General features: G+C 40.1%; 1 protein-coding gene across 4 annotated transcripts in view; it reads left to right on the top strand.

The window, feature by feature from the left end:
* TBCE (tubulin folding cofactor E) overlaps positions 1–24,771 on the top strand; it is a 109,864-nt gene that overhangs the window by 64,893 nt on the left and 20,200 nt on the right. For 3 of the 4 annotated variants that reach the window (XM_036827929.1, XM_036827930.1, XM_036827928.1), the window contains exons 3-4: positions 13,035–13,119; positions 21,367–21,552. In XM_036827929.1, the coding sequence (XP_036683824.1) occupies positions 13,035–13,119; positions 21,367–21,552 (271 nt within the window). The remainder of the gene's footprint in view (positions 1–13,034; positions 13,120–21,366; positions 21,553–24,771) is intronic. The other variant, XM_036827931.1, reaches the window with a different exon arrangement.

Raw genomic sequence — 24,771 nt, 5'->3', positions numbered from 1 at the left:
ACCATCCTTGTGAACTTGGGATGAATCCCACTTGGTCATGGTGTATGATCTTTTTTATGTGTTGTTGGATTCCGTTTGCTAATATTTTGTTGAGAATTTTTGCATCTATGTTCATCAAAGATATTGGCCTGTAATTTTCTTTTGTGGTGGTATCTTTGTCTGATTTTGGTATCAGGGTGATGGTGGCTTCATAGAATGTCTTCGGGAGTATTCCCTCCTCTTCAGTCTTTTGGAAGAGTTTGAGAAGGATCAGTATAAATTTTTCTTTGCATGTTTGGTAGAATTCTCCTGTGAAGCCATCTGGGCCTGGACTTTTGTTTGTTGGGAGTTTTTTTTAAACTACAGATTCTATTTCACTTCTAGTGATCGATCTGTTCAAATTATCTATTTTCTTCTTGATTCAGTTTTGGTGGGCTGTATGTTTCTAGAAAGTTGTCCATTTATTCCAGGTTGTTAAATTTGTTGGCATGTAATTGTTCATAGTATTCCTTATGGTTTTTTGTATTTCTGTGGTATTGGTTGAGATTTCTCCTTTTTTATTTCTTTATTTGTTTAATTTGGGTTCTCTCTCTCTTTTCTTTTTGGTGAGCCTAGCCAGAGGCTTATCAATTTTGTTTACCTTTTCAAAGAACAAGCTCTTGGTTTTATTGACTTTTTTTCTATTGCTCTTTAATCTCTATTTTATTTATTTCCTCCCTTATCTTTATTATTTCCTTCTTTCTCCTGACTTTAGGTTTTGTTTGTTTTTCTTTTTCTAATTTTTTGGGTGGTATTTTAGGTTGTTTATTTTAGATTTTTCTTGTTTTCTCAGGAAGGCCTCTATTGCTATGAACTTCCTTCTAAGAACTGCTTTGGCTGCATCCCATAGATTTTATATGATTTTGTTTTCATTGTCATTTGTCTCAAGGTATTTTAAGTTTTTTTAGTATATTTTAAAATATATATATTTATTTATTTGGCTGCGCCAGGTTTTAGTTGCGGCACGTGGGATCTTTGTTGCTGCGTGCGGGATATTTAGTTCCGGCATGCGGACTCTTTAGTTGTGGCATGAGAGCTCTAGTTCCCCGACCAGGGGTTGAACCCAGGCCCCCTGAATTGGGAGCATGGAGTCTTAGCCACTAGACCACCAGGGAAGTCCTAAATTTTTTAAATTTCCTTGTTGATGCATTGGTTTTTTAGTAGCATGTTGTTTAGTTTCCATGTAATCATTTTTTTTTTTTTCATTTCTTTCCCTGTGGTTGATTTCTAGTTTCATGCCATTGTGGTCAGAGAAGATGCTTGAGATAATTTCTGTACTCTTGCATTTGTTGAGGCTTGTTTTGTGCCCTAGTATGTGGTCAATTCTAGAGAATGTTCCGTTCTTGAAAAGAATGTGTATTCTGTTTTTTTTTGTTTTGTTTTTGGATGTAATGCCCTCAAAATATCAATTGAATCTAACTGTTTTATTGTATCATTTAGGATCCCTGTTGCCTTGTTGATTTTTTTATCTAGAAGATCTGTCCATTGATGCGAGTGGATAATAAAAATAGGAGACTATTAGAGAAGACTGTTAGTCTTGGAGGCTATTTTTATGTGAGAGCATCTCTGTGTAGCCTGCATGGGCTTGATATTTATGGTGTGAGGGTTGTTTTTAGTATGGGTGTCTGCCACCTCTTTCCTCAGTGTATGCTGGCATTATCCCATTGATAGGTAGTGTGACTGGTGTTGTGGTGATCAGAGCCTGCCCTGGATATTGAGTGGGGCCTTCTCTTTGCTCTGTGGTTGTCACTGCCCTTTCAGGGGCCGGGTCTACTCCCTAGTTGTTGGAGTAGAAGCCCTCAGATCCGTTTCTGAGCTGTGTTTCTGAGCTACAGTGCGAGGTAGGTGGGATTGGAGTGCTCCCACTGGGAGAGGAGCCACTGAGTATTCCTCTGCTGGAGATTTTCTTTTCTTTTTTTAAAAAATTAACTAATTAATTAATTTTATATATTTATTTTTGGCTGCGCTGAGTCTTTGTTGCTGCATGTGAGCTTTCTCTAGTTGCGGTGAGTGGGGGCTACTTTTCGTTGCGGTGTGCGGGCTTCTCATTGTGGTGGCTTCTCGTTGTGGAGCACAGGCTCTAGAGCACAGGCTCAGTAGTTGTGGCGCACAAGCCTAGTTGCTCCACAGCATGTGGGATCTTCCCAGACCAGGGCTCAAACCCGTGTCCCCTGCATTTGCAGGCAGATTCTTAAACAGTGTGCCACCAGGGAAGCCCCTGGCAAGTGGATTCTTAACCACTGTACCACCAGGGAATTCCCCAGAGCTTTTCACTGTGAGTTTTTTCTGTTATGTCACCTTTCACCTGTTGTGCAGGCTCACAGAGTACACTGTTGTTGCCATTGCCCTTGCCCTTGGCCCTGCCTCAGCCTTGGGTATGCTGGCAATTGGCCCTGGTGTCTCTCAGGCATTGTTTTCACAAAGCCACCAGCACAGACCCACTGAAGTCAGGTCCCAGGACTGCAGCAGTTGTGCACCTGGACCTGCAGTGGGAGCTATAGAGGCAGCTCAGACCCTGTCCTGGCCCAGTCCCCATTTTCACGCGCCCACAAAGCCCACAGCTGCTAAGGCCATACCCGTCCCAGCCGTGGGAGCACCCATTGTCCGTTCAGATGTCTCACAGGCGCTGAATTTACAAAGCCAGAGATGTAAACCCGCAGCTCATGCAGCTGCAGGGAGAGATTTCAGCTCTGCTTCCTGAGTCATGCAACCACTGGCGCTCCACTGTGGTTCAGGTCCACCTCTGTGCACGGGCAACCTGCTGGCTTCTGCTCCTGGGGCTTGTCAAGGTGGTGGTTGGCATGGGAGCCCGCCTGGGTGGCTGCTGGGACCAGTGAGCTTGCCCAGGCAGGAGCCGGCCAAGGCAGTGGCTGCGGTGTGCTCTCCCGAAGCCCGCAGGGGGCCTGTGCGTGGAGCCAGAGGCTGTCCCCTCATGCGACACTGATCAATGGCACTGTGCTTCTGTGGCGGGCCCAGGCTTCTTCCTCAACCACCCCCGTTTGTGGCTGTGCCACACTCCAGCCCCTCAGGCTCTCTCCACTCAGCCAACACCAGTCCTCTCCCCGGGTTTGTCCTCTACACCCCGAGTTTTAGCACCCAGCCCCCACCGGTACCAGCGGATGCACGTCTCAGACTGGGGGACGCAGGGTTGTGGCACAGACGATCTGTGTAGGTCTCTCTGTTGTCTGCCTGCCGCAAACTGGTTGTTGCACTCTCCTCTGAGCCTCTGAAGCTCCTTTTCTGTCCCGGCTGATCTCCCCTCCAGTGATGGGGCTTCCCAGGGTGCGGGAACCTTTCCTTTTTTTCAGCTCCCTCCTAGAGGTGCAGGTCCCATCCCACTTCCTCTTTTTTATTTTTTTCCTATCGTCTTATCCGGTTACGTAGAGATCTTTCTTGTGCTTTCAGGTGTTTGAGGTCTTCTACTTGTGTTCAGTAGGTGTTTTGTGAGAATTGTTCTGTTTGTAGTTGTATTTTTGATGTATTTGTATCCTGCTACTCCGCCATCTTGATTGGAGCCCTCTCCCCTGAAATTTTAAAAAATTGTATGTTATTGTAAATCTTTTAAGGACATTCTCGAGCTACAGATTACAGATTAACAGCAAGAGCCTACCTCCAGGAGGCACTGGAATATTCCTAAGACTGCCTAGGGTAGTGTTAAAAATAACCTACTTCATAATTTCAAAGACCCCAAGGTTTTTTAGACTAACCGTGTAGTAAAGTGATTCGAGCTGTTGGAGGATTGAAACTTTTTGTTTCAGCTATGAGCTGTGGACAGTATTTGGAGGTGCTAAGCTGGTACTCTCTCTGAGAGTAATTTTGTGAAGATCAACAGTGAATCAGATTAGCAACATCACTCAATGGAGATGGAAGATTCTCTGAATTTCTCACTTGGATGACTTGAGTGTAGTCATATATCTTTAAAGAAAAAAAAAACAAGTGTTAGTTATCTCAGGAGTTGGTCAGCCCAGGAAGTCAGGACAAAAGAATCGCCAAGGCAGATGTTGGCAGCACCCATCTTAGACTTCGAAGAGGGAAGGCAAAGGGACTGTATCCCTGGCACAGCCCTAGCGTGGAGGTGGATCCAGGAGTTATAGCCAGTGGACTTGAGATGATTCCTATCTCAGTGTTAAGTTTACTGACCTTATGAGATAGACAGGTCTAGATACTTTTACCAAACACCATTAAATATTCCATTTATCGAACTCGTCTAGTTTGTATTTCATACTCACCAAGCAATCTCCTGAGTTATGGTGTGGCTTCTCATGTTAGTATGTTTATAGGAGTAGAATATATTGATCATATATATGGAGTTATTATTTTTTAAAAAATAGTCCATTTTTTAGAGCAATTTAGGCTCACAGAAAAAGTGAGCAGAAAGTACAGAGAGTGCCCACAACAGCACAGCCTCCCCACTATCAACACCCAGCTCCAGAGCAGTACATCTGTTACAGTGGATGAGCCTAAACTGACACATCTCCATCACCCAGAGTCCCTCACTTATATTGGAGTTCACTCTTGCTGTTGTACATTCTGTGGGTTTTGACAAGTGTTCAGTGACATTTGTCCACTATTATAATATCACATGGAATAGTTTCACTGGCTTAGAAATCTCCTGTGTTCTGCTTATTCATTCCTCTCTCCACCCCTAAGCTGTGGTAATCATCGATCTTTTTACTGTCTCCATAGTTTTGCCTTTTCCAGAAATTCATATAGTTGGAATCCTACTATATGTAGCCTTTTCACATTGCCTTTTTTCACTTAGTAATCTGCATTGAAGTTTCCTCCATGTCTTTTCATGTCTTGATAGCTCATTTCTTTTTAGCAGTAAATAATATTCCATCGTCTAGGTGGAATATTTGTCCATGTGTCCAAGTTTTGGCCGTTAGGAATAAAGCTTCTGGGAACATCTGTGTGCAGGCTTTTGTGTAGACGTAAGTTTCAGCCCATTTAGGTAAATACCAAGGAGTGTGACTGCTGGGCTGTTGGAGTCATTATTTTTAAATCTTGTGATTTCAGTGAGGTTGGGTCTGATTACAACTGATTTTTCACGTGTCTTGATGTCCCAGAAGACAGTGGAGTCCTCACGTTAGTCAAGAGATTTAGGCTTGTGTGTGACAGTTTTATTTATCATTGTAAATTAATAAACCTATATTCTCGTGTCTGCTTCAATCTTTCATGCGTTTGAATGTGCTAGACTGTGGCTAATCAAGGTCTTATCACCCCTGGCAATGTGGAAGGCAGAGCCGGATCTTACACTCTTGGGAGCTAACTGATGAGGAAGTCCTGCCCAGCTACCACTCCTCTCTGCTCTCTCAGATGTACTACACTGCTTTCTCTGCTTGCTGCTCTGTCTTTAATGCACTGGCTCCTGGGCAATAGCTTGCCAAACAGTAGTGATTCTTCATCAGAGTCACGGCTCATCACAACTGAGCGCTGGCCTTGCTTTTTCCACCTGTGTTAGCTTGAGTTGTGACTTGTTCTTTGTATTGAGGAAGAATGGCCTTGTGTTGTGCATTCTTCTTGGTAATATCCATCAACTTAACTCATTCTCATGGCTTTTATGATGAATAGCATTAACCGTATTTACTTCTTATCTAAAGGCGTTTGTTTGATAAAAAGTGGATTAGGACACAGAAGAATTGTGTGTGTGCTAGTACAGGATCTGGTTCTTTTTGACTATGTTATTTTGGCAGTTGTGACAATAAGAAATAGATATTGGTCTCTGCATCAGGTTCCTGACACAGAGCTCCTAAAACCCATGTAATTTCCTGAGTGTGGGGATGCCAGGAGCCTCTTTCATTCTCATATTTGGTCTTTGACCTCAGTTCCTGACACAAGAGCATCTAAGGCCCTTGGAATCTCCAGACTGATGAAATCCCCTAGAGAGCATCAGACTGGGGACTAGTCACCAGAAAGACCACAGCATGATTAAGAGGCTGCAACTTTCAGTCCCATTCCTGTCTTCTGGGGAGGGAAGAGGATTGGAGATAGAGTTAGTAATCAGTCATGCCTACTTGATGAAGTCTCCAAAGTCTCCATGAAATTCCCTAAACTATGTATTTGGAGAGCTTCCAGGTTGGTGAGCCCATGTACATGCTGAGAGGGTGGTGCCCCAAAACTCCACAGGGAGAGACTCCTGCGCGCAGGACTGTTCCGGACCTTGCCCTGTGTACCTCTTCATCTGTCTCCTTTATTATATCCGTTATAATAAACTGGTAAGCGTAAGTGTTTCCCTGAGTTCTCTGAGCCGTTCTAGCAAATTAGGAATTTTTAGGAAGGAATGTGGGGACCCCTGATTCATAGGCTGTTGGTGAGAAGTACAGGTGACAACCTGGGACTTGAGACTAGCGTCTCAAGCGGGGGCAGTCTTGTGGGACTGAGCCCTTAACCTAGGGGTCTGCACTAACTCCAGGCAGTCCGTGTCAGAATTGAGTTGAATTGCAGCAACCCCTCGTGTCCGCCAAGAACTGGAGGATCTCTTGGTGTGGAAAAACCTACACATCTGGTGTCAGAAGTGTTGTGAGATCAGTGGAAGAAACAGTTTTCCCTTTAACAAGTCACATATTTTCCCCAAGCTTCAGTTTTTACCTTTAAAATTGAGGTCATGTTTCTCCATGCTTTTTTAAAAAAATTTTATTGAAGTATAGTTGATTTACAATGTTGTGTTAATTTCTGCTGTACAGCAAAGTGATTCAGTTATACATATATATATTCTTTTTCATATTCTTTTCCATTATGGTTTATCACAAGATATGAAATATAGTTCCCTGTATTATATAGTAGGACTTTGTTGTTTATCCATTCTATATATAATAGTTTGCATCTGCTAATCCCAAACTCCCAGTCTTTCCCTACCCCCTGCCTTGGCAACCGCAAGTCTGTTCTCTATGTTCGTGAGTCTGTTTCTGTTTCGTAGATATGTTCATTTGTGTTGTATCAATATTTTAGATTCCACATATAAGTGATATCATATGGTATTTGTCTTTCTCTGTCTGACTTCACTTAGTGTGATCATTTCTAGGTCTATCCATGTCGCTGCAAATGGCATTATTTCATTCTTTTCAATGGCTGAGTAATAGTCCATTGTATATATGTACCACATCTTCTTTATCCGTTCATCTGTTGATGGACATCTAGGTTGCTTCCATGTCTTAGCTATTGTAAATAGTGCTGCTGTGAACATTGGGGTGCATGTATCTTTTGGAATTATAGTTTTATCTGGGTATATGCCCAGGAGTGGAATTGCCGGGTCATAAGGTAACTCTATTTTTAGTTTTTTGAGGAACCTCCATACTGTTTTCCATAGTGGCTGAACCAATTTACATTCCCACCAACAGTGTAAGAGTGTTCCCTTTTCTCCACACTCCCTCCAGCATTTGTTATTTGTAGACTTTTTAATGATGTCCATTGTGACTGGTGTGAGGTGGTACCTCATTGTAGTTTTGATTTGCATTTCTCTAATAATTAGATGATGAGCATCTTTTTTTTAAAAATAAATTTATTTATTTATTTATTTTTGGGTGTGTTGGGTCTTCGTTTTTGTGCGAGGGCTTTCTCCAGTTCCGGCGAGGGGGGGCCACTCTTCATCGCGGGGCGCGGGCCTCTCACTGTCGCGGCCTCTCCCATTGCGGAGCACAGGCTCCAGATGCACAGGCTCAGTAGTCGTGGCTCACAGGCCTAGCCGCTCTGCGGCATGTGGGATCTTCCCAGACCAGGGCTCGAACCCATGTCCCCTGCATTGGCAGGCAGATTCTTAACCACTGCACCACCAGGGAAGCCCATGAGCATCTTTTTATGTGCCTATTGGCCATCTGTATGTCTCTTTTCTCCATGCTTATTAAATAGGGTTCTCTGGAGAAGCAGGATAAAGTTAAAGCTTTTACCATGTTGCAGCCTCTTTGACACAGTTGGGCGCAATCTCTTTTAACACCTTTAGTCTTTTTCTCCTGAACTACGTGCTCCTGTGCAACCTCTGGGCAACACTTTTAGCTCTAGCTACTCAGGATTTTTTGAGGTCCTCTAAACAGATTATGAAATCTCACACTATGCCTTCACCTGGCATATTTTCCCTTCAAGGCTGACCTCAAGTGTTACTACCTCTGTATGTCTTTCCCATAACTACTCCCAGCAATATTAACTTGTCTTCTTATCTGTGCTCCCATAACACCTGTATTTACTTTTACTCCAAGATTGATTCTTTATATAATGACTGTTAGTTTACACATCTGTCCCTATTAGAAAACTTCAAGATGCTTTGGGGCAGAGAACTGTCTTACTTACTTTCCTGTCCTATTAATTTTCGCTCCTTATTATTTACTTCCTTTTACTTTCTGTAGGTTTAATTAACTTGTTTTTCTCCCCTTAACATTTTGAGACATGATTGTTTTCCATCTTCAACCTAACATATACATTTAAGTCTGTAAGTTTCTCTCAAAATGCAACTTTTAGCTGCATTCCCCACATTTTGACATGTAGTGTTTTTATTACGATTTGGTTCAAAATATTTTCTAATTGACATTGTGCTTTCTTTTTTGATGCAAGGTAATTTCTTAATTTCTAAATATATGAGGATTTTCTAATGAATTCTGTGTTATTGACTTCCAGCTGAATTCCACTGTGTTGAGAGAACCTACTCTGATTTCAGTTTTAAAATTTTTATTTATTTTTTATTGTGGTCAAATACACATAACATAAAAGTTACATTTTTCACATTTTTTAAGTGTACTGTTCAGTGGCATTAGATACATTCATATTGTGCAACCACCATCGCAAAGTGATGCATCTCCAAAACCTTTTTTATCTTCTCGAACTGAACCTTCATACTCATTAAACAGTAGTTTCCCATTCTCCCCTCCCCCAGTCCCTGGCAACTACATTCTACTTTCTGTCTCCATGAATTTGACTACTCTAAGTACCTCATATAGGTGGAATCATACAGCATTTGTCCTTTTGTGACTGGATGACTTCACTTAGTATAATGTTCTCAGGGTTCATACATGCTGTAGCATGTGTTAAAATTTCCTTCCTTTTTAAAGCTGAATAATATTGCATTGTATGTTTATACCACATCAAAAATAATGATATACTTAAGAATTAACCAAGGAGGTAAAAGACTTGTACAATGAAAACTATAACGCACTGCTGAAAGAAATTAAAGAAGACATAAATAAATAGACATCCCATGTTCATGGATTTGAAGAGTTAATATTATTAAAATGTCAATACTACCCAAAGCAATGTACAGATTCAGTGGCTATCCCTATCAAAATCCCGAGGACAGTTTTTGCAAGCTCTCTTTTAACTAGAATATTTAGTCCATTATCGTTTTATTTAATTGTTGATAATTTGGGTTTATGTCTACCATCTAATTATTTACTTTCTAATTTGTCTTGCCTGTGCTCTTTTTTGCTTTTTTTTTCTTTCACTGGATTGATTAGTTTAAAATTTCCCTCTATTAATTTGGTATTTATACATTTTTATTATTTAGTGGTTACCCTAGAGATTAAAACATATGTCTTTGACTTATAAAAGCCTAATAAAAATTAGTAATTTTACCTCTTCCTGGACTCATGCAAAGACATTAGAACACTTGAACATTAATTCCACTTACCTGCTTCCTTATCCATATGTTGGATATTTTAATCTGTGTATTTTATTTTATTTAAATTTTTTTTTAAATTTTATTTTATTTTTGGCTGTGTTGGGTCTTTGTTGCTGTGTGTGGGCTTTCTCTAGTTGCAGAGAGCGGGGGCAACTCTTCACTGCGGTGCGCGGGCTTCTCATTGCAGTGGCTTCTCTTGTTGCGGAACACGGGCTCTAGGCGCACAGGCTCCAGTAGTTCTGGCACACGGGCTCAGTAGTTGTGGCTCACGGGCTCTAGAGCATGGGCTCAGTAGTTGTGGCACATGGGCTTAGTTGCTCTGCAGCATGTGGGATCTTCCCGGACCAGGGCTCGAACCTGTGTCCCCTGCATTGGCAGGTGGATTCTTAACCACTGCGCCACCAGAGAAGCCCAATTTATGTGTATTTTAAACCCAAAGAGCTGATATTACTGTTGTTTCGTATTTCAGTATTAATTTAGACTTACCATATATTTACCATTTTGTTGCCCTTCATTCCCCTCTGTATCCTCAGGCTTCCTTCTGGGATAATTTTCTTTTTCCTTGAAGATCACCCTAGTTGATATTTCCTTGTTGAAGTTGCCTTTATGTTGCCTTAAAAAAAATTTTTTTTTTAGTTGTGGTTACATATATATAAAACAAAATTTGCCATTTTACCCATTTTTTCCATTAAAATTTTAAAATTGTTATAAAATATATGTAACAAATTTACCATTTTAATCTTTTTATTGAAGTATAGTTGACTTAAAACATTATATTAGTTTCAGGTGTGCAACATAGTGATTTGATATTTTTATCAATTACACACCATTTTAACCTTTTAAAAATAGACTTTGTTTTTTAGAATAGCTTTAGGTTCACAAGAAAGTTGAGTGGAAGGTACAGAGATTTCCCATATACCTCCTGCCCCCACACATGCGTAACCTCCCCCATCATCAACATCTCCCACCAGAGTGGTACATTTTTCACCCATTTCTGTTAATGGCCTTTGATGTACAAAAGTGTTTAAATTTTATTAAGTCCAGTTTATCTGTTTTTTCTTTTGTTGCTTGAGCTTTTGGTGCCATATCTAAGAATCCAGTGCCAAATCCATGGTTTTATAGATTTATCCTTAAGTTTTAGGATTAGAAATAAATCCTTAGAAATAAAGTTTTCTTCTAAGAGTCTTATGGTGTTAGGTCTTATATTTAGGTTGTTGATCTATGTTGAGTTATTTTTTTTATCTATTATGAGAGTTGGGTGTCCAAATTCATTCTTTTGCATGTGGGTATCTAGTTGTCTCAGCACCATTTGTTGAAAAGACTGTCCTTTCCTGTTGAGTTGACTTGACACTTTTGTCAAAAACCAACTGACCATGTATGGATTTATTTCTGGATTCTCAACTCTACTCCTTTGATCTGAGCCTTATGACAGTACCACACTTTTTTGATTACAGTAGCTTTGTAGCAAGTTTTGAAATTGGAAATTGTAAGCCCTCTGACTTTGTTATTCTTTTTCAAGATTGTTTTGGGTATTCAGGGCTCCTTGCTTGCCTTTACTTTTTTGAAGGATATTTTCACCAATTACAGTGTTCCAGATTACCAGGGTTTTTTTGTTTGTTTGTTTGTTTTTAACTCCCCCCCCCCCCCAGTATTTTGAAGATATTATTCATTTATCTTTCTGGCTTTTACTGTTTCTATGGAAAAGTCAGTCAACTATTTCTGGTTGTTTTCCTTTGGAGATAATCTGTTTCCTCTCCCTCACCCCGAGCTGTTTTAAGATTTTTCTGTTTGTCTTTGTTATATGGCAACTGGTGGAGTTTGGTTTTGCTTTGTTTTGTTTTCTTTTTTTTGTGTGGTTGTTTTTTGTTTGTCTTGCATTTGTACTGTTATTGTTCTTAGACCTTCTTAAATGTGTGGCTTGATGGCTTTCTTTAGTTTTGTAATAGTCTCAGTCATTATTTCTTCAGAGATTGCTCTTTCCACAATCTCTCCCTACTCTCTTTTGGGGGCTCCCGTTCTATATACATGGTAGACCTTTTTGTTGTATTCTCTATGTCTCTTACATGCTAGTCTGTTTTTCATCACTTGTTACTGTGCTATGTTCTGTATATATTTTTTTCTGACCTGTTTTTTAAAAAAATTATGTATAATCTATTGTAAAAAAACTATCCATTGAATTATAATTTGAATTATTGAATTTTTCAGTTCCAGAATTTCCATTTAGGGTTTGAAAAAAGTTTAAAAATATTTCTGCTGAAGTTCTCAATTTTATCTTTTGTTTTCCTGAAAATATTAAACATATGTATAACTCTATTATGCAGATGCCCAGTGGATCTACTGCTGTTGGCTGTTGTTTTTCTTGGTTTTCAGTCATAGCTGCTTATCTTTTTCTATGCTTGGTTGTTTTTGTTTGAGTGCCAGATATTGATTATGAAGAGTTATAATTTGAGCTTTGCAATGGAGTTAGCTTCCTCCAGAGAGGACTGAAGTTAACTCCGGCAGATGGCGAGGGTCCGTGGCAATCCCAGATCACTTAAACAAATCTAGGAATGAGATTATTTGAAGTTGACCTTCAGTCACTTCAAGGACTAGTCTGTTTAGAGTTGGTTCCTTCTTAACTCTTAGAATCAAGGCATTTCAAGCTCCAGTACAAAACCTAGAGAGTTTCTTGCAAACCTCCATCTTCCTTGGGAGGCTGTAATTTTCATTATCGACCTCTTAGTCCCTCAAAAGCTCTGGCCAAAGCTCTGTTCAGCTTTTTAGCTTTTCAGCCTTTTCTTCCAGAATCAGCAGATGCCTTGAGGGGAAAAATTTGCTTTAAGACTTCATTTAACTCTGGGTTTCCCTTTTCTCTCAGATTTTGGCCTTGTAATTCTTCAGTGCCTTGTTAGCTCTCTGGTGCTTTGAAAGAGATATCTTATATGTGTGTATATATATATATTTTTTTTAAATTGTGGTAAGTTATACATAACTAAACTTACCATTTTACCACTTTTAAGTGTATAGTTCAGTGGTATTAAGTACAGTAACATTGTCATAGTTATCACCACCATCCATCTCCAGGACTCTTTTCATTTTGCAAAACTGAAACTCTGTACCCATTAAACAAGAACTCCCCATTCTCCCCTCCCCTTAGCTCCTGGCAACCACCATTCTACTTTCTGTCTGTAAATTTTAGCTACTGTTGTTTTCTGCAGTTGTGTTTATTGTTGGCTTTTTGAACCAAACTTGCTATTGCATTTGCTGATTAAGTCCTGAGTCTGAGGTTAACTTGTCTTTTCCTAAAGACATTTCTTTCTCCCCCAGTGGTATCTGTGTGCTGTGGTTTCCATTGCAAACTGTATTTGCTTGCAGAAAAATGGAGCATCACCTCTGTCCTAATTTAATGCTCATTTTGTTTTTCTTGTTCTGCCAGGACTCTGGTTAGGAGTAGAATGGGACAATCCCGAGAGGGGAAAGCATGATGGAAGCCACGAAGGGACTGTGTATTTTAAATGCAGGTAATTTTCCATTGCGAATTGGCATGGTTATCTAGGAGAATATTAAATAGCTGAATAAGGGGGGATGGAGAAGAAGACATGTTTGACTGTTAGGGTAGTTATAATGTAGAATTTGGTGTATTCTAAAAAGACAATTCTATTTGTAGAATTTTTTTCCTTGTTTTTAAAATTCTCAGTCTTAACCTTGCAAGTGGGGTTGCTTTCTTTGTCCTTTTTTGTGTTTTTGTTTTGTGAGTTTTTTTTTTAATTGGATGGATACAAACATTTCTTATTGATTCATTAACTGTTTACTACCCACTAAGTGAATACTAGAAGAGGAATAGCCTAGATATCCAATAAGAAGCAGTTGATTAAGCAAAATACAGAACATCCAAACAGTGGAATGCTAGGCTACTATTTTTTTTTTTTTTTTTAGAAATTCACGTTCTTATTTATTTATTGATTGATTGATTGCTGTGTTGGGTCTTCGTTTCTGTGCGAGGGCTCTCTCCAGTTGTGGCAAGTGGGGACCACTCTTCATCGCGGTGCGTGGGCCTCTCACTATCGCAGCCTCTCTCGCTGCGGAGCACAGGCTCCAGACGTGCAGGCTCAGCAATTTGTGGCTCACGGGCCCAGATGCTCCACGGCATGCGGGATCTTCCCAGACCAGGGCCCGAACCCGTGTCCCCTGCATTGGCAGGCAGACTCTCAACCACTGCGCCACCAGGGAAGCCCCTAGGCTACTATTTAAAAAAAAAAACTCTTGGGCTTCCCTGGTGGTGCAGTGGTTAAGAATCTGCCTGCTAATGCAAGGGACACGGGTTCAAGCCCTGGTCTGGGAAGAGCCCACATGCTGTAGAGCAACTAAGCCCCGTGAGCCACAATTACTGAGCTTGCGTGCCACAACTGCTGAAGCCCGCACGCCTAGAGCTCGTGCTCCACAAAAAGAGAAGCCACCACAATGAGAAGCCCGCACACCGCAACAAGGAGTAGCCCCTGCTCGCCACAACTAGAGAAAGCCCGCGCGCAGCAACGAAGACCCAACGCAGCCAAAAATAAATAAATAAAATTTAAAAAATTTATTTAAAAAAATAAAATAAAGCTCTTATCATGAAAAGAATTACACATTATAGTGCATATCTACTAATATTTTTACCTGCTTGATTTCAGAGAAACTATGTGAAGCTCTGAAAGGATAGAGGGGAATTTCAGGCAGTCTATCTTTTAAATTTTTGTTGTTTGTTTTCGTGAAGTTTCAGTTTCTCGGAAGAATCTGTTAATATTAAGCTTATCATTCTTTAAATGTGGTACAGTGAACACACTCCTGGCCTGGTAATCAAGAGGCCTCTAGCTTTGCTTTTAACAATCTTTACGACCTTAAATCAGACTAAATTTACTAACCTCTAAAATGAAGGTCAGAATCAGATAATAGCAAAATAAGTTTCCTAGTCGAGCATTCTGTAGTTTTGGGAAGTCAGGATAGAAGAAGAATTGGCATGTTCCTAAGAGGCCAGCGGTGGTGACAGACATGGCATGAGGCCAGCTCAGAATCTGTCAAGAGGTCATGGAGGATGAAGGGAGCAATTTATGTGTTTAGAGAGGTGTGGAAATAGAAATCTCTTAGCTTGGCCTGTTGATCCCTTACCTGCCTGGACCATGACCTCACGAAACCTCCAGTGAGGGAATGTTCCCTGTGGAGCCTGCCCCAGCACCTCCCAAATCGTCCATGGTTACGTGTCCTTCATGGTCTCTGCATATGGTGATATTTTCAGTCTTGGTTACTCTGAGTAGGAAAATGAAGACTTGTGTCAGTCCTGGCAGAGCTGGGATTTGCCCTGAAGTGCTGATGGGCACAGACTTAGTGTTCAGGTTCTTACCCTTGGAATAAGCATTTCCTTGCTTTGTTGTGTTTCCTAGTACAGTCATGCCTGAGCATTTACATGTTGAAATACATATTATGTTATTATAAATCACTTTTCTTTTGTTTCAGTGAAATGACATTTTGTTGACTTTGAAATCCTGTGTGGGTCAGTAATTCCATTTCACGTTGTTTTTGGGGCAATATAAAAGGGAGCATTGGCTCTGTTGTGCTGGAGAACCACTAGTCTAGACTAAAGGAATTACCTTATCCTTTATAGTTGTTAATGCTTCTATTGGTATTAGTTCGAACATGGCTTCAACTAGTAAAGATTATACCAATATCTTAGAATCTCTAAATCAGACAAAACAGAATATACCACATGTACTTGTTATTAAGCTAATTCAGATCTCTTAGTAACTTCATTGGAGTCTTCTTTTATATTTCAAATTTTACTTGGAAAGTCATAATAACGATACGTATTTTACCACAGTACACATTTTTTTTAATGCTTAGATGCTATTTTCATGAAGCCAAAGCAATTTAAAGTTGTCAGATCATAAATGTTCCCATCTTATACTTGTGAAATAGGTAAATGGCAAAAAGGTGGTATACCCATTTTAAAGGAGGAAAATGGGTCAGAAGTTGTCATATTGATAGCAAATTTCGGATCCCACCTCTTCAGAAGCGTGTGTTACTGTCAAGTGGCTGAGCATCTTAGACACAGTATAACAGGGTAATTATGCCTTCTGGCGCACATGTCTTGGGAAGGCTAGTCTGCCGGCCTCTGCTGTGTATGCAGGATATTAGGGTGTGTTGAGTGAGGTGTTTGGTGAGCTGTTTTCTTGAGTCTCCCCAGCGTCCCAGGTTGCTGGGGTGACACCCTGCCGGTCAGGGTTAGGTCCTGCCGCTTGAGGTCAGAACCTGGGGACAGACAGGGTGGTTTTCAAGGCCCGGCTCAGGGCATACATTCTTCCCTGTGTATTTTCCTCCAACCAGTTCAGCTCACGTTGATCTCATGAGACTTCTCGGTTTAGAATAGAATAACATTTGCCAAGGTCTAACCTCTGTTTTAACAACGACCTTCAAGAAGAATGTAAGATGGGCTTTAACCCAGAGAAGAACCGTCTTCACAGTTAGCTTTCAGTGTTTCCGTGTTATCACATTTGTTCGTTACTCTGACTCTTTGAGATGGCTATGACAGGTATTGGTGACCAAGTGGGTTATGAGTAGAGCACGAAACACTGGATTCAAGCTCAAATCCTGGCTATGAATGAACTCCTCTTTAGTGTAGGTCTCTAAAAATGAGGTAAATTTTTTTCTTGAATAGTTGGTGTAACACCGACAGAAGAAGTTTAGGGAGTGGACCAGATTACCTTGTAAGGCCCCCATGTTTAGAGGACTTCATGTCACTCTTTAGTTTCAATCTGATCTCTTAAATAATCTAAGGTAAATATGGCAATCTCCTGGTTATATATTAATCACCCGTTAATATTTGTGACACTGTCGGTTTACAGTAGTAGTGTACAGGTTCATCCCAAATTTATGCCTGTGAACCAGTTATGTGTCTCTCCCAGGTACTTCTGTTCTCCGTCTCTTGTCTTTTGGGGAGTTGAGAGGTTCAGTTAAGGTGATGAACTTTGAATTTCTCTCTGCCTTGTCCCTAGACTTCCAGTGCTTTTCTTTCAACCTAAACTAAAGGGTATACCCTAAACTCTTAGAACTGTGCAGGTCAGTATTTTACCCCCAGCTTTTATTGAAAATATTCCCTTTCTAAGTAATTGTATGATTTCTCTTTTCTGTTGAGCAAGAAATCTTAAAATCTTACTTTTCTTCAGCACCATGAATGGAGTTTAATATTTGGTGTCAGAGGGGACATGGTGTCCAGACCGTGTCCACAACACTGGCTAACTTAACAAATGGAAGCCCCTCGATTTACTTATCCTCTGTGCGTCATAAGATTGTTGGAAAGTGTTCTGAGGTGAGGTTCTTAAATGAGCATTAATGCATCAGTATAAAATATTCTCCTAGGGGGTGGTGGGATGAACTGGGAGATTGGGATTGACATATATACACTACTATGTATAAAAGAGATAACTAATGAGAACCTCCTGTATAGCACAGGGAACTCTACTCAATGCTCTGTGGTGACCTAAATGGGAAGGAAATCTAAAAAAGAGTGGATATATGTGACACAGTTACAGAAAGATAGAGAAGATGAAAAGGCAGAGGGCTATGTACCAGATGAAGGAACAAGAAAAAACCCCAGAAAAACAACTAAATGAAGTGGAGATAGGCAACCTTCCAGAAAAAGAATTCAGAATAATGATAGTGAAGATGATCCAGGACCTCGGAATAAGAATGGAGGCAAAGATTGAGAAGATGCAAGAAATGATTAACAAAGACCTAGAAGAATTAAAGAACAAACAAACAGAGATCACCAATACAATAACTGAAATGAAAACTACACTAGAAGGAATCAATAGCAGAATAACTGAGGCAGAAGAACGGATAAGTGACCTGGAAGACAGAATGGTGGAATTCACTGCTGCAGAACAGACTAAAGAAAAAAGAATGAAAAGAAATGAAGACAGCCTAAGAGACCTCTGGGACAACATTAAACACAACAACATTCGCATTATAGGGGTCCCAGAAGGAGAAGAGAGAGAGAAAGGACCAGAGAAAATATTTGAAGAGATTATAGTCGAAAACTTCCCTAACATGGGAAAGGAAATAGCCACCCAAGTCCAGGAAGCGCAGAGAGTCCCATACAGAATAAACCCAAGGAGAAACACGCCGAGACACATAGTAATCAAAGTGGCAAAAATTAAAGACAAAGAAAAATTATTGAAAGCAGCAAGGGAAAAACGACAAATAACATACAAGGGAACTCCCATAAGGTTAACAGCTGATTTCTCAGCAGAAACTCTGCAAGCCAGAAGGGAGTGGCATGATATACTTAAAGTGATGAAAGGGAAGAACCTACAACCAAGATTACTCTACCCGGCAAGGATCTCATTTAGATTTGATGGAGAAATCAAAAGCTTTGCAGACAAGCAAAAGCTAAGAGAATTCAGCACCACCAAACCAGCTCTACAACAAATGCTAAAGGAACTTCTCTAAGTGGGAAACACAAGAGAAGAAAAGGACCTACAAAAACAAACCCAAAACAATTAAGAAAATGGTCATAGGAACATACATATCGATAATTACCTTAAACGTGAATGGATTAAATGCCCCAACCAAAAGACATAGACTGGCTGAATGGATACAAAAACAAGACCCATATATATGCTGTCTACAAGAGACCCACTTTAGACCTAGGGACACATACAGACTGAAAGTGAGGGGATGGAAAAAGATATTCCATGCAAATGGAAATCAAAAGAAAGCTGGAGTAGCTATACTCATATCAGATAAAATAGACTTTAAAATAAAGAATGTTACAAGAGACAAGGAAGGACACTACATAATGATCCAGGGATCAATCCAAGAAGAAGATATAACAATTATAAATATATATGCACCCAACATAGGAGCACCTCAATACATAAGGCAACGGCTAACAGCTATAAAAGAGGAAATCGACAGTAACACAATAATAGTGGGGGACTTTAACACCTCACTTACACCAATGGACAGATCATCCAAAATGAAAATAAATAAGGAAACAGAAGCTTTAAATGACACAATAGACCAGATAGATTTAATTGATATATATAGGACATTCCATCCAAAAACAGCAGATTACACGTTCTTCTCAAGTGCACACGGAACATTCTCCAGGATAGATCACATCTTGGGTCACAAATCAAGCCTCAGTAAATTTAAGAAAATTGAAATCATATCAAGCATCTTTTCTGACCACAACGCTATGAGATTAGAAATGAATTACAGGGAAAAAAACGTAAAAAGGACAAACACATGGAGGCTAAACAATACGTTACTAAATAACCAAGAGATCACTGAAGAAATCAAAGAGGAAATCAAAAAATACCTAGAGACAAATGACAATGAAAACACGACGACCCAAAACCTATGGGATGCAGCAAAAGCGGTTCTAAGAGGGAAGTTTATAGCTATACAAGCCTACCTAAAGAAACAAGAAAAATCTCAAGTAAACAATCTAACCTTACACCTAAAGAAACTAGAGAAAGAAGAACAAACAAAACCCAAAGTTAGCAGAAGGAAAGAAATCATAAAGATCAGAGCAGAAATAAATGAAATAGAAACAAAGAAAACAATAGCAAAGATCAATAAAACTAAAAGTTGGTTCTTTGAGAAGATAAACAAAATTGATAAGCCATTAGCCAGACTCATCAAGAAAAAGAGGGAGAGGACTCAAATCAATAAAATCAGAAATGAAAAAGGAGAAGTTACAACAGACACCGCAGAAATACAAAGCATCCTAAGAGACTACTACAAGCAACTTTATGCCAATAAAATGGACAACCTGGAAGAAATGGACAAATTCTTAGAAAGGTATAACCTTCCCAGACTGAATCAGGAAGAAACAGAAAATATGAGCAGACCAATCACAAGTAATGAAATTGAAACTGTGATTAAAAATCTTCCAACAAACAAAAGTCCAGGACCAGATGGCTTCACAGGTGAATTCTATCAAACATTTAGAGAAGAGCTAACACCCATCCTTCTCAAACTCTTCCAAAAAATTGCAGAGGAAGGAACACTCCCAAACTCATTCTATGAGGCCACCATCACCCTGATACCAAAACCAGACAAAGACACTACAAAAAAAGAAAATTACAGACCAATATCACTGATGAATATAGATGCAAAAATCCTCAACAAAATACTAGCAAACAGAATCCAGCAACACATTAAAAGGATCATACACCACGATCAAGTGGGATTTATCCCAGGGATGCAAGGATTCTTCAATATACGCAAATCAATCAATGTGATACACCATATTAACAAATTGAAGAATAAAAACCATATGAAAAAAAAAAAAAAAAAAAAAAAAAAGATCTGTTTTGAATCTCTTGGAAACCCTGACAACAGTCATTACATACAGCAATATGATTAATATTTTATTAAATTCTTCTAGAGATTATTACTAAAAATTGTTATAAAACCTGAATATAAATTGTGATAAAATATCCTATATTTCTATAGAATTCTTTCCACATGCTCTATTTTAGTGCCATATTTGAACTTTCATTTAGTTCAGATTATCATTTAAAAGATTTTTGTACATAACCCTGTTATCCACAAATGTTTTCATTTCTTTGTGTCCTTATTCGATCTTTGTCTAGCCATAGATATGATTCCTCTGTAGTTGTGTCATGTACAATTTGGTTCAATTTTTAGAAATCTTAGCATTATTCTGTAAGTAATTTTATTAAGTATTATAGCTACAATATTTTAATGACTGCATCTGTCTGGTTTACTTAATAGTTCCTGTCCAGCTGGGAATTTTTATGGTTTCCAGAGTTGCTCTATTACCAAAAAAATGCTATTATATAGAATCTTTGTAAATGCAATTTTGTTTTTATTTTTAAATTACTGCCTGCTGACAAATTCCCATGAGTAGGATTATACAGTCAAGAACTAACCCAACCTTTCAGTCTTTGAGTGGTTAGGACTTTATTTTTTGCTAGATTTGTTGAAAATAGTTTCATTGCTTGAATTTACATTTCTTTTTTTAAAAATATTTTATTTATTTAATTTTGGCTGCGTTGGGTCTTCGTTGCGGTGCGTGGGCTTCTCTCTCGTTGTGGTGTATGGGTTTTCTCTCTCTAGCTGTGGCGCCCGGGCTCAAGGGTGCGTGGGCTCTGTAGTTTGCCGCACGCAGGCTCTCTTGTTGAGGCGCGAGAGCTCAGTAGTTGTGGTGTGCGGGCTTAGTTGCCCCGCAGCATGTAGTTCCCCGACCAGGGATTGAACCCATGTCCCTTGCATTGGAAGGTGGATTCTTTACCACTGGACCACCAGGGAAGTCCCAATTTACATTTCTTAATCATTAGCAAGGTAAAACTTTTCCCCCATGGATTTAATACTTCTCTTTCCTCTTTTGTGAATCATCTGTTACATATTTCTTGTCTGTTTATCTATTGGGATTTTACATGCTTGCATCAGCACACAACCCTTTATGATCAATTGTATGAATTACCCTTTTTTTTTTTAGTATATTACTCCCTTTTATGCTGATTCTACTTTTTCAGCATACAGAAAATTTTGAAAACCTTCAGAACATTGCCTTATGGTGGATGATACTTTCTTTTTCCTTCTTTTTAAAAATTGTTTAATTGCTTTTATTTGCTAATATATTTGTAAATGCATTTTACATTTGTGGCAGAGTGACAGTTTATAAAGGATTTTTGTGTGTGTCATCTTATTTAAAGGTCCCCATAGATGATATTTTCTCTTCTGTTCCTCTCTTTTCCCAGGCACCCAACAGGAGGATCCTTCATTCGTCCAAACAAAGTAAATTTTGGAGTAGACTTTCTCACTGCGATTAAGAACCGCTATGCGTTAGAGGATGAACCAGAGGAAGAGGGAAAAGAGCAGATTGTTACAATTGGAAATAAACCTGTGGAAACCATTGGTTTTGACTCTGTTGTAAAACAGCAAAGGTAAGTGGAAGTGATAATGGTAGAGCCGACTTTCACAGTTTCATCAAAGTGCAGGATTTAAGGTCAGCCGACTGCACGTCAGTGCTCAGAACTTTGCTCCTGAAGTCGTCTTATCTTTTCTGCAAAACAGTAAGTTGAGATCAGAGGAATCCAAGGATTGAGTATTCAGGGAAATTAAAATCCTTATTTTAGCACAGGACTTTCCTAGATTGGAAATAAAACACTGATTTGCCCATTATGAATATTTATACCATACTCTATTGTATTCACTAATTATTAAGGAACTAAGGTTGACGTCTGGATGATAAGTCAAAAATGGAAACAGAAGTCTACATTGTTACCTGTGCCGTGTAGCATGATGGCACCTTCTAGAACCCAGTGGTTCCCATCTCTGCTGCACACCCTCATCACCTGGGCTCCTTTTGAAACATGCAGAATCCTGGGTCCCATCCCAGACCTACTAGATCAGAGTACCATGCATGGGCTCTTGCTTTTAAGAAGTACCCGCAGGTGACTGTGTAGCAGTCTGAGGGGCACTACATAATGCATTTTGAAACTGCTGCATTTGAACTTCTCTGTCCTCTCCAACTCTCTGAACACAGTGATGCCCTGTAAACAGGCTCACTGCTCATTCTGAGGCACCACGTGAACCAGAGAGTGCGGAAGCTGATATTCACACAGAACTGCGCACAACTGCACACGAACCTCCCACGTTACACTGGTTTAGCAGCGATGGTCAGTGAGTGGTGTTTGACCCTGACCTGGATGATGCGTCCAAGTAATGACCCCTGGTGGCCACTTTGGAGAGTAGATTTGCCGCTACTTGGCACAGGCCTGCGATCTTTTACTTTGTCTCTAAAGTAAAAGAATTGAACTGTGGTTTTGTTCAGAGTAAAATTCTTTGCTATCTTTTTGTTGCTCTTGTTATTATTGTCATTAAGATTTAACATGATACAGAATTTAAGTGCACATGGGGATAGTGTTGAAGAGTAAATACATTTCTTTCTTTTTTAAAAAATTTTTAATTTTTTTTGAAATTTTGGCCACACTGCACGGCTTGCGGGATCTCAGTTTCCCAACCAGGGATTGAATCCGGGCCATGGCAGTGAAAGCGCCAAGTCCTAATCACTAGACCATCAAGGAACTCCCAGTAAATTCATTTCTTGATATCTCTGCTTTTTAGCACAGATGACCAGCATTAAAAAAAAAAAGAAAAAGAAAACTCAAAATAAATCAAGATTTTTGAAAAAGCAATAACTTGACTGTTAATTACAAACAATATACATTCATCGTTGAGGATTTAGAATATATAAACTGAACAAAAGAGAGTCATGACTAATGCGCCACTGAGAGAGAACTAACGTGAATGGTTTTTGCTGTTGATTTATAGAGCTATGTGCTTCATAGGGTTAGAGTTCTTTGCTTTATTTTTTCCATTTATTTATTTATTTTTTTAATTAATTAATTAATTTATTTTGGCTGCTCCGAGTCTTAGTTGCAACATACGGGCTCCTTCAGTTGCGGCACACAGACTTCTTATTTGCAGCATGCATGTGGGATCTAGTTCCCTGACCAGGGATCGAACCCTGGCCCCCTGCTTTGGGAGCATGGAGCCTTACCCACTGGACCACCAGAGAAGTCCCTATTTTTTCCATTTAAAATGCAAATATTTAAGTATCATTTACCCAAAAGAGGCTTTTTTCCCCCCCTATTGGTTAATCTCTTTCAGAGAGCACCATGGGCTCTGTGAATATTAACAACAGATGCGAACAGATTTTTCCTCCCCTAGTTTATGAGCAGCTGCATAACTCATGAAGTTTTCTGGTGAAGGACTCTACTGCCTGAGTATCAGTGTGTTCAGTAATTAGCTAGTGTCTTTCCTGGGAAGGACCCAATGTTGGAGCCAGTCAGGCTGGGTTCAGGTGTCAGCTAAGCCACTTTCTAGCCCTGACAGCAGTTAGAGTTAGTTAATTCCGGCTTCTAAGCCTCCGCGTCCTCATTTCCAAAGTAACACCTGAGCTGTTAGAGCCGTTGGGAATAGCGGTTGAGATCCTGCCGTGAATGGTAGGCGTCACTGCTGGGGATGGAAACCTCTGCTTTCAGCCACTGTATTGTCTCCTGATTAATTCCAGCTGACCAGCTTTGAGTTTGTAGCACCGAGAAAAGACATAATAAAGGAATCAAAACCAAATAAAGACCATTATGTGTGGTTTCTCCTTGGAGATGGCTGTGGCCCTGGAGTGGTGTCTGAATTCAGACCTGGATCCCTAAGCTTTGTACCAAGGTTTCCTGGGCCTGCAGGAAACTCACTGGGGCACAACAGGATATTTTGAATTTTAGAGGGAAACAGTGACATCTGTCGGACACGGTGCAAACTACTAGTTGGAGCTAGTTCAGTTTCATGATATTCCTACTGTTCCTTTCCATGGTGTCATTTCCCTGCAGAGCTGGGTTTTTGGCCGTTCTTGTGCCGAAAGAAAAGCCAGTATCTCCTGAAAATCATCATGGAACGGGAAAAGGAGGTGGTGAGGGTCCAGTCTGATTCCAGGGTTCGGGAAGTTGTGCAGTGCCCACTAGACAGACACTAGTTTGGTAGGACATTAATAATTATTAAGTTGTTTGGCCCTAACTGCTTACTAAATGGAACTGTGAGGCGTTTCTTTTGGCCTAGGGGCACCTTGGAAAATTACTGAAACACTGTGAAGGGCCCTGTGAACTGAGAAAGTTTGGAAGCCTCTGCCCTGGAACATTGCTGCTGTCTTTTCCCCCTAGCTTCTGGTGATTGTACTAGCTGATGCCTTGCATGGTGGTCTTAGTATTCCCCCCAAAGGTTGTCAGTTTTATGTTTATTTTTATAAATACTTATAAAGTGACTTACTGTATGTCACGCAATATTCTGAGAGTTTCACAAATACCGACTCACTAAATTATCATAGCATGGACTTCCCTGGTGGCGCAGTGGTTAAGAATCCGCTTGCCATTGCAGGGGACACGGGTTCGAGCCCTGGTCCAGGAAGATCCCACATGCTGCCGAGCAGCTAAGCCCATGCGCCACAACTACTGAGCCCACGTGTCACAACCACTGAGCCCGCGGGCCTAGAGCCCGTGCTCCGCAATAAGAGAAGCCACCGCTGTGAGAAGCCCACGCACCGCAAAGAGTAGCCCCCTCTCACCACAGTGAGAGAAAGACCACGTGCAGCAACAAAGACCCAACGCAGC

Source organism: Balaenoptera musculus, chromosome 16 (genome assembly GCF_009873245.2).
Source record: "Balaenoptera musculus isolate JJ_BM4_2016_0621 chromosome 16, mBalMus1.pri.v3, whole genome shotgun sequence".
In the NCBI taxonomy this organism is placed as follows: Eukaryota; Metazoa; Chordata; class Mammalia; order Artiodactyla; family Balaenopteridae; genus Balaenoptera; species Balaenoptera musculus.
This window is presented reverse-complemented; position numbering and strand designations above follow the sequence as displayed.